General features: G+C 39.5%; 1 protein-coding gene across 2 annotated transcripts; it reads left to right on the forward strand.

The window, feature by feature from the left end:
- Positions 1–1,345: 1,345 nt before the first annotated feature.
- Positions 1,346–8,535, forward strand: LOC119699878 (vasoactive intestinal peptide). Of its 2 annotated transcripts, XM_038133914.1 has the most exons (7): positions 1,349–1,601; positions 2,051–2,172; positions 3,671–3,811; positions 4,195–4,299; positions 5,805–5,924; positions 6,583–6,691; positions 8,230–8,535. In XM_038133914.1, the coding sequence occupies exons 2-7, from the start codon at positions 2,060–2,062 to the stop codon at positions 8,236–8,238; spliced, it is 597 nt and encodes a 198-aa protein (XP_037989842.1). In that variant the 5' UTR covers positions 1,349–1,601; positions 2,051–2,059; the 3' UTR covers positions 8,239–8,535. The 2 variants fall into 2 exon arrangements, with proteins under 2 accessions (XP_037989841.1, XP_037989842.1); XM_038133913.1 differs by lacking the exon at positions 4,195–4,299 and having other exon boundaries at positions 1,346–1,601.
- Positions 8,536–18,244: the final 9,709 nt, after the last annotated feature.

Genomic DNA, 18,244 nt, shown 5'->3' on the forward strand with positions numbered 1-18,244 from the left:
CGGAGCAGAATAGCTCCTTCGACCCCTAGTCATGTAGTAACAAGGGGAAAATTTCCTGAAATTAGACTACTGCAGGAACTCTGGTTTTAGTCACAGCTGTCATCCGAGAAACAAATTTCCAGGCATTTTTAATCTAATTCACTTATTCTTTATGTAACTGAATTAGAAAATGTGATTAAGCATCGCAGAATCTTCGGCATTGAGCCTGCCTAACCTTTAGCGAAACATGAAACAGAAAAACTTATTAGAAGCAAGAAGAAATGGTGAAATCGTCCGTATGGATTTGGTACAATCGTTACCGACTGAGTAGGAGGATTAGAGGCACAAAAGTTCAAGAAAAAAGAAAAAAGAAAAAAAAAAGGAAAAAAAATGGGTGATAATCTTTACAGCTGAAATTCTTCCGCGATTGTTTGGCAAATATTTCAGGGCAGGCACTGCAAAGACATGGTGGGATACTGAAGAGCCGCTTACTGGAGCAGCGCCGTCCCGCCGGCCCCCCCACGGGTCCCACGCCCACTTCCCCTGTGTTTCTTTCTCTGCTGTCCACAGATCTCTCTGAGGCAGGGAAAATTCGAAGGAGAAAAATCAAAGGCTTGAAACCATTGATTGCTGTGGCATCCCCGAGGTTTGGGCTTAAGACACCTTAGCAGGAAGAGATGATCCCCCTCCTGCCAGGGGGAGATTAACATATGCTCCAGGCGCGCTCGGCGCTGGGATCCGCGGAGCCGTCGCAAGCACACACCGCGCTCGGCTGCACCAAGAGGCGCTTGGATGTGGGGTTAATCCGTGTTCCACGAACACGCAGCAGTTTAAACAAGGTAGCGAAGAGTAGAAAGCACCCCGACACTTGCTAAAATCAAACTAAAACCCGTAGGAAAATTTTGTTTTTCAGACCAGCTCCCTGCACACCTCGGGCGGGAACCCCCGTTAGGGACTTGCATTTGCTAAGGACGGAGAGGGAGCAGCTTAGCACGGAATCACTGCCGAAGAGCTAGGGAAAGGAGCAACCCCGCGGCGCGGAAGGGTCTCCTCAGGGAAGCACGGGGGCTGGGGGAGTGTGGGCTGGGAGCGGAGGGCCCCGGAGAGTGCAGCCACCTTCGCTCCGGCTATCCCGGGTGCGGGCAGGGATGTTCCGTGTGCGCGCCCGCAGACCCCGACGGCCGCCTGCTTTCCCGCCTGGCGAGGCGGAATCACCCCTCCGACGGGGCTCCGCTCCTCCAAAACTATGTCATTAACATAAATCAAATAATGGCCGAGGGGGTGAGGGGGAGGGGGAAGAGGTACGCGACTGCTCATGTGTTAAATATAAGTCTCTGAGTGTCCTGAGCAAAGCGACCGTCCCCTTGGGAAGGGTGACGTCTCTCCAGTAACGTGATTGCTTCCTCGGAAGCAGAAACGTGTAAACGCTATAAAACGCGGTGGCGCGGCGGGCAGCTCAGAGCGTGCGGCGAGACGGAGCTCTCCTCTTCATCCTCCTCCTCCTCCTCCTCACCCTCTGCTGCCGCCGCCCCGGCAGCCGCGCAGCGGAGCAGGGCGCACTCCCCCAGCACCGCTCCGCTCCGCGCCCGCCCAGCCGGACCTACCGACGGACTCGCGGCCCCGTGAGTAACTTTCTCCCCGCCACAGCAGCAACTTCCCAGCGCATGAGGAAGGATGTCCCTGTCCCGTACCCTCGCTCCGCTTCGCCTCTCCCGGACCTGCGGGGAAGCCATCCCGGCCGTCGGGGAGAGGGGAGAGATTCTGAAAGCCCAGGGCAGCCGGGGCGGACCCTCTCTTGCTACCGCTTAAGTCGCTGAGCCCCGGGCACCTCTGTGCCTCGCACCGGCCGGGGGTCGCCTTCGGGGATGCCGGCTCTCCCTGACCGCGGGCAGCTCCCCCGCCATCGCGACCCTGCTGGCCGGCGGCGTCTTTCGGGACAGGGACCGGGGTTGGGAGCGGGGCAGGGGTAGCCGCTCGGCGGCCCGAGGCGATGTCCCGGTGCCCCGGCGCGGGGCCAGCGGGGGCGGGCGGGCCGGGTCGGAGGGTGACGGCTGCGCTCTTCCCTCCGCAGGTGGCGGCCATGGAGCACCGCGGCGCCTCCCCTCTCCTCCTCGCCCTCGCCCTCCTCAGCGCCCTCTGCTGGCGGGCACGGGCGCTGCCCCCGCGGGGCGCCGCCTTCCCTCCCGTCCCGCGGTAAGGCCGCGCTCCGCTCCACGCCTCGCGTTCCGCGCCCCGCGTCCCTCGTCCCTCCGCCAGCAGGGACCTGCCCAGCCCCGGCTGCTGCCGGAGGGGCTGTAGGAAGCGCCGCTCCTCCGCTGCGCCGTCCCGAGGAGCGCTCAGTGCAGCGCTTGCCGTCGGGTGTCTGCCCGGTATCGGCGGGTGCGCGGGGTCCCCGCGGCGAGGCTGCGGTCAGGCGGTCCCGGCCGGTGCCCGCCGAACCCACCCGGTAAAAGCCCCCGGGACACGCACGCACCTCCCGAGGCGGCTGCAGCAGCGCTGCCCCACGGGCTGGGTCGCGGTGACCGCGGTGTGAGTGGGGGGCGGCTGCGGTGTGGGTCACGGTGAGCCCTGGGACGGGTCCGTGGGGACAGAGCGGAGGGCAGGTTTTGTACCTCTGCGTGCTTCGGGCGGTTGAAGGTGCTGTTAGTGGTCCAGCTAAACTAAATCGGATGGCAGAACGATACGGTTTGCCTTTAGGTAAGAGAAACATAAAGTGTAGAGGCACCAATGAAAACCAGGCAAAAAAGCACTGACTGACTTCCAAAAGCTGTGACTCGAGCTGGTTCATTTTACCCAGCAACTTTGAATCTTTTTTTTTTTACCAGACAGAAGATTTACATGAATCAGACATATAAATAGTGCTAAAAGTGACTTTAAAATTACAAGGGCATAAGTCTATCTTAGTTTTAGTATGTGACTTTTACATGTCGTCACACGCAGGGGTTTCCTACAATGATTTCCTTGTCTGCCACAGAATATCAGAGCAGCCAGAAGGAATGATGCCAAACCACTGCTATGCAGTCAGACTGCCCTTGATAAAATATGACACTTTATAAGAAACTGCAGTTTACAAAAATGTGAAGTAACTGTACATCAGTTTATACAGAGCAATTGCCACTATACATATGAGGAGATTAAAAGATTTTTTGGCTTCTAACATGAGAGCATAAAAACATATAGAAATACATGACAGCACTTTTTATTTAGTTTGAAGTTCTTGGTGTATTTGCTTTCTTTGGAGAAGGCCTAAGAACTGTTTCATTCTGCATTTCAATGCACATCTTATATCTTAACTGGGAGGTAAGTACGTCACAGGAGCAGTTTTCACTTTGCTTGGGTGGAGGCTGTTAATTTCATCCGTCATTTATACAAAATGCAGTTGTTAGGAAAAGCTTCACAGTTGTCACTTGTGCTGTGATTGTCATACATTATGCACTGGAATAAATTGCATTCAGCAACAACATTTATCTAGAAAATATAAATTTTAGAGGAGGATGCGTTATGTCAATTAATCTACAATTAAGCATGGATTCTACCTGAAAGTGATTTTTGAATTATTCAGATTTCTTTTAAATGCCTTACCTATGAGAGCAGGTAGATGTGCATTTTGACAGAAACCAGAATGTTATCTCCAGTAAAGTGTCTCATGTCCTCAGCTAGCTGTACTTTACACGGTTTCTTTCTCCAACAGATTGGGAAACAGAATGCCATTTGATGGAGCCAGTGAACCTGACCATGCCCGTGGGTCATTAAAGTCAGAATCAGATATTTTGCAGAACACACTACCTGAAAATGAGAAATTCTATTTTGATCTGTCCAGAATTATTGATAGGTGAGTTCCTTTATTATCATAAATGCAAAAGATGATGGACTACTTGATTTCTGCCAAAAAATCATTCACATTTTCAAACTGAGATTAGGAAAGGAAGACTCAATTACGGAAGAAAATCCCACAGCCGCTGCTTGAATAGTGGTAGCAGTAGGGATGTCGGCAGAAATGTTGATTGTATTGCCATTCTGGCATGGTGAATGGATTCACTTTCCAGGAAGGAGTAAAAAGTACATTGTGAAAATCTGAAAGTTATTTTATGAAATTAGTTCCCTTTAATATGTGCAATAGTTAAATTAAGGAAAGCAGTATGTTTGCAAAATGAACATTTTCAAAATTATATGAATCCAGGCTGTATTGTAGAGTTTATTTATTGTCCATTTCAGAAATGCAAGGCATGCTGATGGAATTTTCACCAGTGTCTACAGCCATCTTTTGGCTAAATTTGCTGTGAAGAGATATCTGCATTCGCTTATTAGAAAACGAGTTAGGTGAGGTGACACATTAGGTAGATTTTTTTTCCTAGCTGGCTTTATTGGCAATTTTTTTTTTACCCTTCTGTATCCAAGGTCTCCTTTTCGTGATTTAGAGATACCAAAAGAGAAGCTTATATAATTATGGGGGAGCTGAAAATCCTATATAAGTATTTAGTGATATTACTAAATGAGTATGTTACTGTTTATTCCTGACACAGCTGTGAGAGGTAGAGCAACAGACACTGCACAAAGCATGGATAATGTGTACTGGAAATATTATAATGATTATTGTGCTGAATTGCTAATTGTTTTTTTTCGGTAGTGTTTTTACTAGCTTGGTGGATGAGTGGAAAAAGTAAAAACAAAGTGATTGATTACTCAATACTTAACAACAGGGAAATACACAATGAAATCAATAAATGATTGGTTTATAGTGAAAATGTAAAGGCATAGTTTTTTTGCGCTGTAGAACACATTGACAGATGTTTGTGAGATCTGTATTGCAGCAAAATTCAAAAAAGAATGAGGCAAATTTATAGACTAGGGGTCTGGATACAGCTTCCAGACCAGTACATCAATTAACTAATGGGCACAGAGTGCTGGGTAGGATCACTATATACTTCCCTTGTTTTCTAATCCATGGACAGCAACTGTGAGCCACTGTGACAATACCACTGAGTGCCTACTTCATATGCTCAAAAGCCAAATAAAAATTAGGTCCTCCGTTTATGTCAGTGCTGTCTTTGTTCCAGAACATACAGTTCCAGTTTCTCATATGCTTTAAAGTAACACATTTAAAGTAGCACTATTTAAAATAGAGCACCCTGACATTTCCCAAGATTGTGCATGAAGAAAAGACCTCCAGGTTTGGCTTTCACAAGGTGTGTTTCGTCTTCTGAAACCTTAGAACCAGCATTTATAGCTACTTATGTGATGCTGCACTCTAACTTTCCTCAGTGGCAGACTCCACCTCCACTGAGTTCAATGTGAAGAGTGATGAGGTCCTTTAAGAGCTTATTGCAACTTAAACCAGGTTGTACCTTGGCATTATACTGAAATTTATTCACACAAATTATAGAAATAAGAATAAAATCTATTTATTAAAAGGTGCAAACTGGGGTGTGAGAATAGGCAGGAATCATGAAATCCACACTTAACCACTTGATCTTGCAGAACTCCTAGGACAAGGACTTTAGAAATCATTGACTATGTATCCTAATTGCATAGGCCATGGCAAAACTGAGATGAGAAAACAGTCGGTGGAAGGTGCTCCCCAAAGGCTGAATAACAATCTTTGGAATTTGATCCTTGTTATTAAAGAACATAGTAAGCTGTGGAAGCAGTGGCTTTTTTTCAGCAGAAGAAAGGTCCTTAGTCACAGATGGAAATGAAAGCTGAAATGAAAATTTGATTTTATTAGGCTAATCAATACCATAAAGCTTATTTCACTCATTTAATGGCATTTTCTTTTAAACAGATATCGTCCCTTAACTATTCCTTTGTAATTGTTGTATTGCCAGCTCCCAGGACAGCCCTGTCAAACGCCACTCTGATGCTGTCTTCACTGACAACTACAGCCGCTTTCGAAAGCAGATGGCTGTGAAGAAATACTTAAACTCAGTTTTAACTGGAAAAAGAAGGTACTACAAGAAAGCACATACGTATTCTTTCTGTGGCATTAAGACAGAAAATGTTTATATCTATGTATGTATACAGAGAGGACAAGCAAAGGCACTGAACGTTAAAGACTTATAGCATAGTTTATAGCGTGGTTTTCAAATACAGACAACTTTTTTTTTTTTCCTGACTGGAACAGACAGCACAATCAGAATTGAAGAATAAAGAGGAGATGGCATCTGACAATTAAAAAAATTGTCCAACAGATTCTTAAGTAGTTTCTGTTTAGAAAAAAATCTTCTTAAGGCAAAAAATCCACAGAGCTATGGAATATGAACAACAATTCTATAAAGAAATATGTTGAAAATTTGCCTCTCTGTGAACACATGAAATGAAAATTTGAAAATCCCTAAAGGACTAAATGTCCTCATCAGTTTAGGTGAGATGTGCCAGCATACATTTTTGTAGACCTTGTATTATATTTTTTAGACCTTGTATATTCACTCAGACAACTGCTTTTAAATATCGTGTCTCAGTATTCATTAAACATGCTATTTCTTATGTTCTGTAACACTATGGTTTAAGTACAAGAAAATTTGCAGAATCTACAGTTAGAAGAAGGCTTTGCTTTCTTTGCTTTTTCTTCTGAGAACAATAAAAATTGTTTCTGATCCACAACAGCCAGGAAGAGCTAAATCCTGCTAAACTTCGAGATGAAGCAGAACTTCTAGAACCATCCTTTTCAGAAAACTACGATTCTGTAGATGAGCTGCTGAGCCACCTCCCACTGGTGAGATGCCAAGATTGTCTTTTCTCTTGCTATCTGTTACTTGACTTGTTCCATAAAATGACATCATTTGTACATGGAGTGTGGCCTATCAGAAAATCAGGATATTCTAGGAAAGGGAGTCATGTTCCATGAAAAGCTTGATGTTTCTGATGTTTCTTCACTCACTGTGTCTGAATAAAATAATAATTTTAATAATAAGCTTTATGTTATCACATGATTGTTGCTATTGAAAATTCCTAATTAAATGGCACTCTTCATAATGTGCCTAACTCATTTGGGTGTTTCAACCACTGAGCACTGCAGCATAAAACCAGAAGTGACTGATTTTTAATTACAAAGATCATTACTTCTTCCGAGAACAAACTTGAGGATATTTCTTTTAATTAAAAAATGCTGCAGATTTTGTTCAACATATTTTTCATTAGAAAGAAGTTGCCCCTAGAACTAAAAGCATTAGCAAGATGAACTTTATGCACTAAGAAAGTACTTGACATGCAAATATTGCAGTTACTGTTTTCCATTTAGCTACTGCTGTTTTTTCTAAAGTCATGCACAATTATTTTCTCTTTAGTTTACTGAAACATAATCCCTTCTATATCAACACTTGAAGGAATAAAATATTGAAAGAGTAAGGTAGAAGCAAATTTGGCTTGGCATTATTGAAAATGTATTATGAAATTGATGATGGGATAGTTTTTGGCATTCAACTGTGTCTCAAAAAGTAAGAAAAAAGATTAAAAAGGCTATTCTTGAAGATAAAATTTGGAGAAATATCTTTTCTTGTATCATCCTGAACCATCCATCCCTCTGACCCCAAAAAAAAAGTTGTTTCCTTTCAAGACTGAAATAAAATGAGAAAATGTTCTTTTCCTTTCCACAAATGTGGCAATTCCTCTAAAGTTCCTGGAGGTTAGAAAGGACATAAACTGCTTATGCATTGAGGAATTAAATAATTTTTAAGCAACATGATTCTGGAAAGCAATGTTCTTTCTGGGCAAGATTAATACAAGAAATACCTGCTCTTGGATTTTGCAGCTTCTCAAAGTTCTGGCATTAACTAAGGGAGAAAGCATAGTGGTACAGCAGGTCGTAGATGTCTTCCTGAAAACATTTTCAGTCCTTTCCATTTTTATTGACTTTACTGATGAGGCAAATCTGCCTATAGGTGAATCAGTATTGACTGTTACTTGTCATTTTATTGCAGTGCCCAGTTGCTAATATAGTGTGGAAAGAGCAACCTGAATTTGTGTATCCATTTCAAGGATATAGGTTTTTCCAAAGCAAGCAAATCTGTGCTGTAGGCTAATCTGCAGTAACATTTTTAGTCCTTCAGCCTTTCTTTGCTCATCCCATGGTCTGGTCTGAGTGTAATGCCCAGCAAACTCCTGTGAGCAGCCACATCTCAGCTTGTTAGTCCCAAGCACAGCAATTGTTTTGTATCGAGTGTTACTCAATTCCTGCTGTCTTCCCTCGTACACCTCATGATGCAACTGCTTGCAAAAGTGACTTCTAAAGCACATCTCTCCTTTGCTTTTCAGGACCTCTGAAGGACACCTGGTAAAGTCTATGACAAGAACAAGCTATTTTTGAGTTCCACATAGTATTTCAAAGAGATGACTTTAGTCATCAAACCAGAACAAATATGTTGTGAAGTGAAAGTTGTGATATATTTGTTTCTTACGTAATAAAAGTTGATATTTACATTGTAAATATTACTCTAGCATTCTCTACTGAAAGCTGTACATATGGATGCCAGTTAAACTCATAAGAAGTCTGTGAGTCCATATGCTGTAAATCCTTTACTTCAATAAATTCGTTTGAAAATGAGTGTGCAGCTGAAAAGAGCCCATCATGACTAATTAATTGGCTTATTTTAGGTGTGTTCCAACTTCAGACAAACATGTGTAATAATAAGGAAGCATTTCTAGATAGCCTCATAAAGAACACATAACAACATGAGGGGAAAAATGTCCAAAGTGCGTAAAACTGCTTTACGAAGATCTCTGAAGGTTATTGCCAAGAAATGCTTTTCTAGCAGTTTACCAAGCAACCAAGCAACTAGCAAAAAATTAATAAGAATTAAGAATTTTTTGACCTCCAGTAGTATCTTTACTTCTGGTTCACATTTTTAATATTACACAGCATATAAATTATATTAAGATCAGAAATGTCTCCTTTATTTTCAGTTGTGTTTCAGATGCTCTGGGGCTGACAAAGCACTAAAAGAATGCAATCTTTTGACTTGTTTGATGCCTAAAGTCATCAGTTATTCTATATTTAATTGTCTGTAGCTTTGATGATGAAACTATTGCTTATATATTAAATAGACCTGAAGACAATTTACTATTTTTTCAGAATGAATGTAATTTTCAGAATATGCAGACAATAAATCATTTTGTTATCATGGCAAGTTATTGCTGGTTTGAATCAGTGCTACAGCTACCTGGAACAACAGAGGTTCCTCTAAGTGCTGTCTGTCCTGTAGTAACAGGAGAAGATAATATTTTTTACTGATTTATGCTATATTATTTTAGAAGGACAACTAAATAAACCTAGGGTCCCCTTTTCTGTAGCTTTCTATTGTCATAGATGACCATGGAACTGAAAGTTTGCAGCTGTTTGAGTCACAGCACTGATGTAGAAAGTAGAAAAACTTATCAGACCTACTTACAAGCTCAATTTGGAATTTCAAGTATATTTATAAATCATACATATGCACACATAGACAGCGATAAAACTGATTTGCAAGTTTCACTTACAAGTTTACTGTTCTCATTTAGAAAGAAACTTCTAACATGATAAAATCTGAGATTTATGGAGACTGGATCTCATAAATATGTAGCCCTCCGATTTGCAATTTTTTTGAATATTGGCAACTGCATGTCAAAAGAAAACCAGCTTTCACAGATCAGGTGCTAATATTGCTATTTCTATCTGTCCTTGACAGAATCTATTTTAGCCTAAGCCAATGAGTGTTTCACAAAAGTTATATTTTCACAAAAGACATAATTTTGAAGTCGTCTCTTGAAAAGTGGTTTTCCACCCCCAATTCCTATCATACTATGAACATCTGAAAGCAAAAACATCTTTGTAAATACTTGAAGGATACTAACAGACATGCTATAATACTTTTTCAGAAATTTTCCTCGGTGTAGTTTGAACAATGTTAGTATTTCTGTGAGATGCAATCATTAAAAAATAAGTGAAAAAAATCAACCAAAACCAAAGCTGCATATGGTCTTTACACACAGAGTTCTTTTAAAATGTATGTCATTCACTCCATTTAAAGTAAAAAAAAGTTAGAGTAATGAAACTTTTGACTACACAATTCCAGAAATAATTTTTCCTAAACTTTTCTTTTAATTTCTTATTTATTTCCAGCTTACCAATAAGGCATCTGATGGAAGAACTTGTCTTCCATGGCCAATGTATTATCTTCCTGATATTTTTTTCTCCATTGAAAACTGCAGAATCTGGAACCTGTATTTTCTCTGTTACATGAAGATGGAGAAGAAAACATAGGAAATCATATATATATATATATATATATATATATATATATATATATATATACACACATACACACACACACACACACACACACACACACAGACACACACACGTTGGAATAATTCAATAATACCATGGTAGCTTCCCCTGAGGGTTAGCAAATAGTGACAGTCTAAGAATCATGCTGTATTTTGTGTACATTGTAGCAAAGTCTAGCACTGACAGGGGAGGCACTAACTTAGAGAATAATATATTTGTCTTGGTATTTGTGTTGAAGGATGGCTTTTAACTTGTTATAGCAACCTTTGACTTTCCATAGGAGATCAAAAGCCCAATTAATACAGTGAGAGTAGTTAATTGGGGAAGAGGTGACATTGATCACCTCAAGCCCAGGGGCAAGTGCTCAGGGTAAGGTTAAATGATGAAATTGAAGAGAAATTGCAACATTCACTGAATGACGCAAGTTTTCATCTTGTCAATGATTTGATACATCCCACCAATCCTAAAGCCCATCTGCAAAATGTCTTAAGAGTGGAATCAAAACATTTCAATTAGGAAATGAATATGTCAGCTCTAAAGGGGGTGTTGGGAGAACTAGGAGGAGAAAAATACCCAGGAGATTTAGAAGAGCACCACTTACAGGAAAAATGAAGCCACTGGGGAAGGAATAAAACTGTGATGGGTTATTGGGGTATATATTAAAGGAAGATCTCACCATGTTTCTTCAGGATTTCACTTCTAACACATGGTAGGAATACCTGTGGTCTCACAGGATAGAACTAATTAGTTTTTGTTTTATCATATGGGGTTAGCTTTTTAAAGCTTCCCTCTAGAGCTCTTAAAGAAAGGTACAGAATCACCTTTTAGTGCATCTTCACCAGCACTAGAAGAGGATCTTTTTTGGGCCTGAATCCATAGAGAGGATTTGCATGCTTGTGTGCATCTGTGCATTCATCATCCATTCAAGAACAGTCAGAACTGTGTATAACACCATGAGAATTACAAAAGTTGACAAAACAATTTAAGATTACAGCCAGTAAAGCGCATTAAAAACTAATAAAACCCTAACTGCTCCTCTGATATTTTAAATGGATTTGAGGGGCTATGAGTGTTTGTTCCACCTGAAAGTCTGAGAATAAAAATCTGTTTAAAACTACGGAAACGGGTAGCTTTGATCCAAAGCATAGTTAAAATTTTGTGTATAGACATATTGAGTTCTCCCCAAAGATGGAAAGAGTTGTATGCATACAGGAATAATTTATTTGCATGAAAGATATTTGGGGCAGGGAGATGGAAGAGGCTGCCAACTGCCTTTAGTGATGCTACTTATGCTTTCCACTACCTCTTTTGTCTTTCCTAATTTTTTTCTCTCCCTCCTCCCACTGACCACAGGCTTTCCCACACTTTAATAATCTCACTGTTGCCTTGCAACGTTGGTGTATGAATATACCTTTCCTTTTGAGAAGAGCAATTAGAGCAAAATTTAAGTTTAGGGTGTAGCAATTAAAGAACTGCCGGCTTGTTGATGGAGAGGAGGATTGCAGAGGACCTGGCACAACCAGATTTGCAGGAGCAGCCTGTGCTGCTCACAAACAGTCCCTGACTTACCACTGGAGACTTCCCATTTGCTGTGTGACTGGCAGAGAAGACTGACCTCTCCTTGGATACATCAAACAGAACGCGTGTCCTCCTGGGGCTTGCGCTGGCTCGGGCAACTACAATATTTTCAGTTTTTGTGATCTGAAGCAGTCACAGACAAATTGCTTGCCAGCTTGCCAAATTGGTTTAGAACTGGAAGTAGGAAACCAGGCACCCATCTTTTACACCAATCTTTAAAAAGTCCAAAGAATAATTTGATGCATATTCTTCTCCTGATGTAAACAAATAGGAAAGGTTTTATTTCAGTTTTGCTCACAGATACATGCAGGCCACTTAAAGAGGGGAAAAAAACCCCAGTTTTTCCTTGTGAGGATAAATATTTTCAAAAACTTAATTAATCAACCTTTGAAAATAAAAATATAACTGACTATTCAAAATTAAGCTGAAAGTGACATAAATCATAATGATACAGTAAAAAGAGATACATATCGAAATATCAATATTATAGTAAGAACAATATTCTCAGTAGAGCATATTTTTGGGAAAGAATGAGGGTTGCTTCTTGTTATTCCCCTTTGAGCAGATTATTTAGTATTAGAACAACTTTTGCATAGGATAATATGCTTAGAAGAATGTACATGAGAAGGGTGCATAAGAAACATTTTCTGTATCCTTTCCTAGAACTGCCCTGAACATTTCAGTGAGACAGAATCTTATAGCCTAAGTTATTTCTAAACATGAGATAGAAATGCTTTTAGTATCTAGATGCAGTTATTTGATTGTTTTCTAGTCAGAATTTATCCAACACATATCCTATTTTTTGAATGGTGGGAAAGTAGAAGAAAATCTAAAAACAGTCACCATCTTCTGTTAGATGAGATATATCTGTGAAGACCTTTCTACTTAGGTCTCTTAGGAAATGTACTCAGAGCAGCAACTTTTGTCCGTAGCTTATCAAATAGCAAAGCTGTTGACTGGAAGGTGTCAAGTTGTTACACATTAGCTTTTTGGTAGAGAATATTTCAGTTATATGGAAGCCTGGGAGGCTTCTAGTTGTTTGCTTGTTTTATACATCATTGAATTGCTTTTCACAAAAAGTGGTCACAAATATGTTTGACAGATGTCTTATCACCATTTGTTTCTATTCTAACACAGTTCTTAATCTTTGTTTTTCAGACAGTCCCTCTTCCCATAATCACAGCCAGAACATCTGCACACTGATTTAAGCAAGCAATTTTCTCTTATTAGGGAGTATAGAAAGCAAACTACTGCATTCTAGGAAGAGTCTTCATGAAAAGGCCAAGGATATATAATTTATGCAGAAAGACTGAGTCTTGGTTAAATAGAAAGAAGAGTTTGAGAAAATAAAGATTTGGTGTTAATAGTTTCAGTCCCATCTGATGATTCCTTCCACAGCAGTGCATTGGACTTGGAGGTCCAAAGCTGGAGTCAGAGCTCTGGTCTTGAGCTTGTAGTAAGAAAGAGGAAACGGGTAAATGTTGAGGTAGAGCAGGTGAAGACTATGTCTTCAGAAAAGTACGTGATGTTAAACTCAGTTTATATAGGGCTGTTTGTTCTCTGCAGGTTTAAGAGTCTTGCTTTGAGAAGAAATAGCCATCTCTTGCTGTCAGGACCTCACATTACCTAAGTTCACTCATTAACTTAGCAAACTCCCTCAGGAGCACAGCTGGGTTGTTTGGTCCCTAATTCTGCTGCTGCACCAATCTAGCAGTTGTACTTGTTGGGAACCTTCTTTTTCCCGGCAGCCTAAACTGACCCACATTTTTACAAACATTTCTTACCATCCTAATCTCCCTATTGTTGGAGTACCATTACTCTTCTCAGGGACCTGTATTCCTAGATGTATTTATAGACTGCTTTTCCCTCCCAGCCCTGCTTTGTTAGCTGAAGAAACAGTTTGTCTTGTCCAACCTTATAAATGAATCTGTGTTTCCAAGACTGTGCTGGAGCCCCATGCCCAGTGGGCTCATTTTCGGAAATTAGTTTACCACTCCTAAATTACTGTTTGCTTACTGAATCTGAAAGTCTCTTCTGTATTGCAGACATTTAGGAAAAGTGACTAGTGGTTTTGCAGGTCTGTCTTGAAGATCTTGGAAGAGCTGATTTTTCAGTCTGGCTACTGTTTTTGTTGTTGCTTCTCATTTGTGGGTTTTCTAAAGCTGAGGAAACAGAATCACTGAGCACTTGATATAGGGAATCTTCTTTGGCGCAAGTAGAGGGGGAGACATTCAATTCAATCTAAAGCAAAACTCAATTCCTAAAAAGGCAACTGCCCAGATTACTGGATAGTTTCACCTAGATCTCTGCATCCTTTACACATGGCTATAGCCTATATTTTTAATTCAACTTCCTTAATCTGCAGCCAAGGGAAATGGTAAATGCAGCCCTCATGCTGCCCTTCCATCCTCTGTGATACTGGACAGACCTGTGGCAGCAGGAGAAGCCCTGGTTCTTTGCTGACTTTTGGCAGCCTATGGAAGAGAAAACAGAGATCAGTTCACAACAAATCCCTAGCACACTATCAGGGAGATTAGGGTAAAAACAGCTATATGTCCTCTGACTTGCCCTGCGAGTAGTAAGTAGTATAGTTCACACACTAGCTTGTCATCCACATTAATTCTTCAAAACTAAGATGGAAGAGAGCCAGACAGGCACTCATTTGTGTATTTATGTCATGTATATTAAAATATCATGCTAAAGTGTAGTGCCAGTGATGCTAAGGGGCTGAGCCTCTCCTTTCATCCATAGCTAAAGGATTACAACAGGGATTACCTTCTGGATCATTAGTCTACTGCTGTGCAGGAATAAAGAAATCCAGCTGAGTGGACTACTTGGGTCATCGCTCTTTGATTTATGATTCATAGTCTGTTCAGTACAGGTGAGAATACAAGTGCTCAATGTACCCTACTTTCACAGAGAAGGGGTTTGATTCTGTAAAGATCAAATTTAATTGGGTATTGCCCATTTGGTAACTTTCAGGCTCCATTTAAATGTATTTTCCCAAAGAATGGCTAATTCAAAATTTCATTTCCCTAGCCTTAGCACTGTTGAATAGCTTTTTCAGATTTAAAATGTTCTGAAGGGTTCTGGAATCATATATGAGGTAATTAGATTGCTTTTTGGTGTTGGAACAAACAGAACTTCACCTGGTAAAGTCAGAATGACATTTCAATGGGACTTTTCCTTGGCTATGCTTTATAAATAGGTTTGCAGGATCTGATTAGTAAGAAAGTCCATGGCCACTAGAAAACTTATCCTTGTAAAAAGAACTAATCCATATAAATTTTCTATGTTATATTTCTAATTACATTACCTCTTAATAATTCCCTGAGAGAAATCGATCAGAAATTCTGCTTCAAAGACATATTAGGTTTTATATGAATTTTTGTCTGTTGAATGATGCTCCTCAGTGTAAAAACAGCATGCTACATAATTATAATGCATACAGACTATTGAATTATTTCCTGTTAAAAAGTGAAGAAATCAATGAAGGAGAACTTTTCCTGCTGCAGCTTTACTCTGTAGCTGCAACAGCAGACCACAGCAGAAAATATTATGGTTTCAAGGACTTCTACACTCTTTCTAGTAAAATTTAAAGCAGATTTTAAGCTGTTATAACCTACATTATGTGATTACATATTGCAAGAGCTGTGTATCAATAGAGGAGTTTGACAGGCTCAGGAACCAGAGTCTTCCAAATTCAGCTGAGTAAAGAGCATTGTTTTTGGCTAGCCCTGACTGGTCAAGAATTTTTTTCTAGTGTGCATTTCCATGAGTACCTACTATTATTTAAGGCTTCTTTTTATGACTGGACATAAACAAAGGAATTTGAAAGAACTCATTGTAACTTATTTACATCACAAGATACATCATAGAATGACATTAAATAAAGAGACAACTTCATGGAGTACTATCCATTGTGGGAGAATCTGCTACTGAATAAAACAAGAGCAATCTGAGTCCTTACTAATTTTAAAGTAAAATCTGATATTTATTTGAAAAATTGTTAAACATTTACATTTTTCCAGGTTCTACATTGTCATCTTCAGAAACCGAAACTTAGTTAGGTCTAATTTTCTGAGATTTTCAGCTCAAATCTTGGAAAAAACTTCAAGTTTTTTAATGCTTACATGCATTCACACCCTATATATCTGCTAGAGGAATTACCCATATTCAAAATAACTAAGAGAAAAGATTAATTCATGTTTTTAGTTTTTGCTGTTTCTTCTATGACAGCTTTTCAGATATGTGTTGATTAAAGACTTTCATTCAGACAATAATTTTAAGTGTACAAATAACAAGTTACCAATGACACCTGGTCGAGCTGTCATTTTCCTTTTCCATTCTGCAGCTGAGACGCAAGCTTAAACTGGTACGTGTTGCTGATGTTTTGCACAAGGAAACAGAATAAAACCAAATAAGAGTAAATTGAAAAAGAACTTACACTCTATTTGTACTTGGTAGTGGTAGAAAGTTTTAAGCTGAGCCATACAAGCACACACCAACATTTATTTAGACTTCTTAAAGCTGGTTGCACTGTAACTGAGGCAAATTAATGTTTTCAATCTTCTTTTCCTTTTGCTAGTATTCATTTGCCAGCAAACAAGAATTCCAAGAAACTGGATTTTGAAGAGTGTCTCAAATAACTTGATTTAGTTAGGAGACAATTTATTTAATTAATGAACTGCTCCTCTCTGCATAAAATATTTGGAGAAGATTTGAAAGCAAAGTACTCTTCAGGTACATTATCCTTCTATTTTGATGAAGGGGCCAGCATGTCTATGACTTTTCTGAATTATTGTGGCTTGCAGGAATGTGACCCTTTCTCCAGATGCACAACAGCTATAGCCCCATCTTTGATGGAGCTCGCTGTTAATTACTTATGTCAAAAGTAATTGTGTGGAGTTACAATTACTGTGAAGATTGTGATTTCTTGGGTTTCCTGGTACTTCATATTTCTGGTTAAATTTCTTTTAGTTATGAAGGTTTTAAAAGTATTTCCTTAATCATGTAGACATAAAGAACTGTTACTATAACTAGAATGTAATTAAAACCACGACTTTTATATTTGTTCATTGACCGTTATATTAAGTATACAGAATATAGGTACTAAAAAATAGTAGCTTGGTGAATTGGATTTTTATTTTTATTTTAAATATAATTTCAAAATAAAACATCACCTTACAGTTGATATAATTCCTTTCCATAATTTTCATAATTTCCTTTTTACACCGTCAAGAATAAGTACATAGGAGAAAGAAAGCATAAACAAAAAGGATAATGCTTGTGGAAGACAAGTTTGTGTAAATTAGCAGAGAATAAATTTAGGTGAGAAATGAGATGAAGTTTCTCGATATCTGAAAGAGCTGAAATTATGGAAGCATGTTCCAATTAGAATTTTAAGTTACTACGTCATAAATTCAGTGCATTTATGAAACTGGTAATTTGATATGGTTCTTCTGTGATAGCAAGGACTAGATCTCGAATATCCAAGGGATCTGAGTGTCCTATTCCAAATGAACATACAAGAAAATCACATATCAGCAAATCATAGTTTTTCACTATGGCTATCTGTTATTTGTCAAACTAACTGAGTTTCACACTGGCTGTTTTGTAGTATAGATTGACAGATTGAGAGAAACTTAGATGGTTGACAATATTGCAGATGTACTGATTTTATTTTTTAAAATACATCAGTAAAAGCAGATATGTAGAGAATAAATAATATTTTGGGTCACAAAAGACTTCCAGAGACAGTGAAATCTCATACATATAAAAATATCACTCAGAACTAAGGAAGTCTACACTTTTAGGTAGAAAAATGTAGCATATGTAACCATTTTTAATGTTGCATGATAAATAAAATACAATTGGAAAAATATACTTTGCTGCATGTTTATTAATTCACTCAATGTATATAAAAATAAATGCACATATATTCCAACACACTTTTGCATCCATAGCTGTCTTTCTAGTTCTTGGCAGGTGTTGGACTTTCCAGGGAAAATGACAATTTGAAGGAAACCATGCAGCATAAAGCATAAACATGGTCAATCAAAGCTTTGTTTCCCATTACCTTCAGGTTCATTATGTCATCAAAGTGAGTCATTGGAATACAGCTTTCATGGCTCTTCAGAAAATTTCTAATTGAAAAAATTGAATTTTTAAATTTGGGTTTGTGTTCCACAGGAAGGAATGCAGCGCTTGAGGCCTGGATTATCTGTGGACTTTGCAAGGGCTTGCAAAGCTATAGTTACTTGACTGGCTCTATAGATCTACAAAAACGAAAGAGATATCCAGATCACATTTAATCTTCTTTGTGTGCACCCAAAAACCCCCCGACTCTTATCAGCTGGGGATAGATATGAAAATGGACTATATCACTGTTTTTATGGGTAAGCCAAAGAAGGACCCATATAAGGA

The sequence above is a fragment of the Motacilla alba genome, chromosome 3 (genome assembly GCF_015832195.1).
Source record: "Motacilla alba alba isolate MOTALB_02 chromosome 3, Motacilla_alba_V1.0_pri, whole genome shotgun sequence".
Classification (NCBI taxonomy): Eukaryota; Metazoa; Chordata; class Aves; order Passeriformes; family Motacillidae; genus Motacilla; species Motacilla alba.

Excerpts from the sequence above, each read along its gene's own strand:
- LOC119699878 (XM_038133914.1), top strand. The coding sequence starts at position 2,060 with ATGGAGCACCGCGGCGCCTCCCCTCTCCTCCTCGCCCTCGCCCTCCTC. Across the intron at positions 2,173-3,670 it reads GCCTTCCCTCCCGTCCCGCG|ATTGGGAAACAGAATGCCAT; the intron begins GTAAGGCCGCGC and ends TTTCTCCAACAG. Across the intron at positions 4,300-5,804 it reads CTTATTAGAAAACGAGTTAG|CTCCCAGGACAGCCCTGTCA; the intron begins GTGAGGTGACAC and ends TTGTATTGCCAG.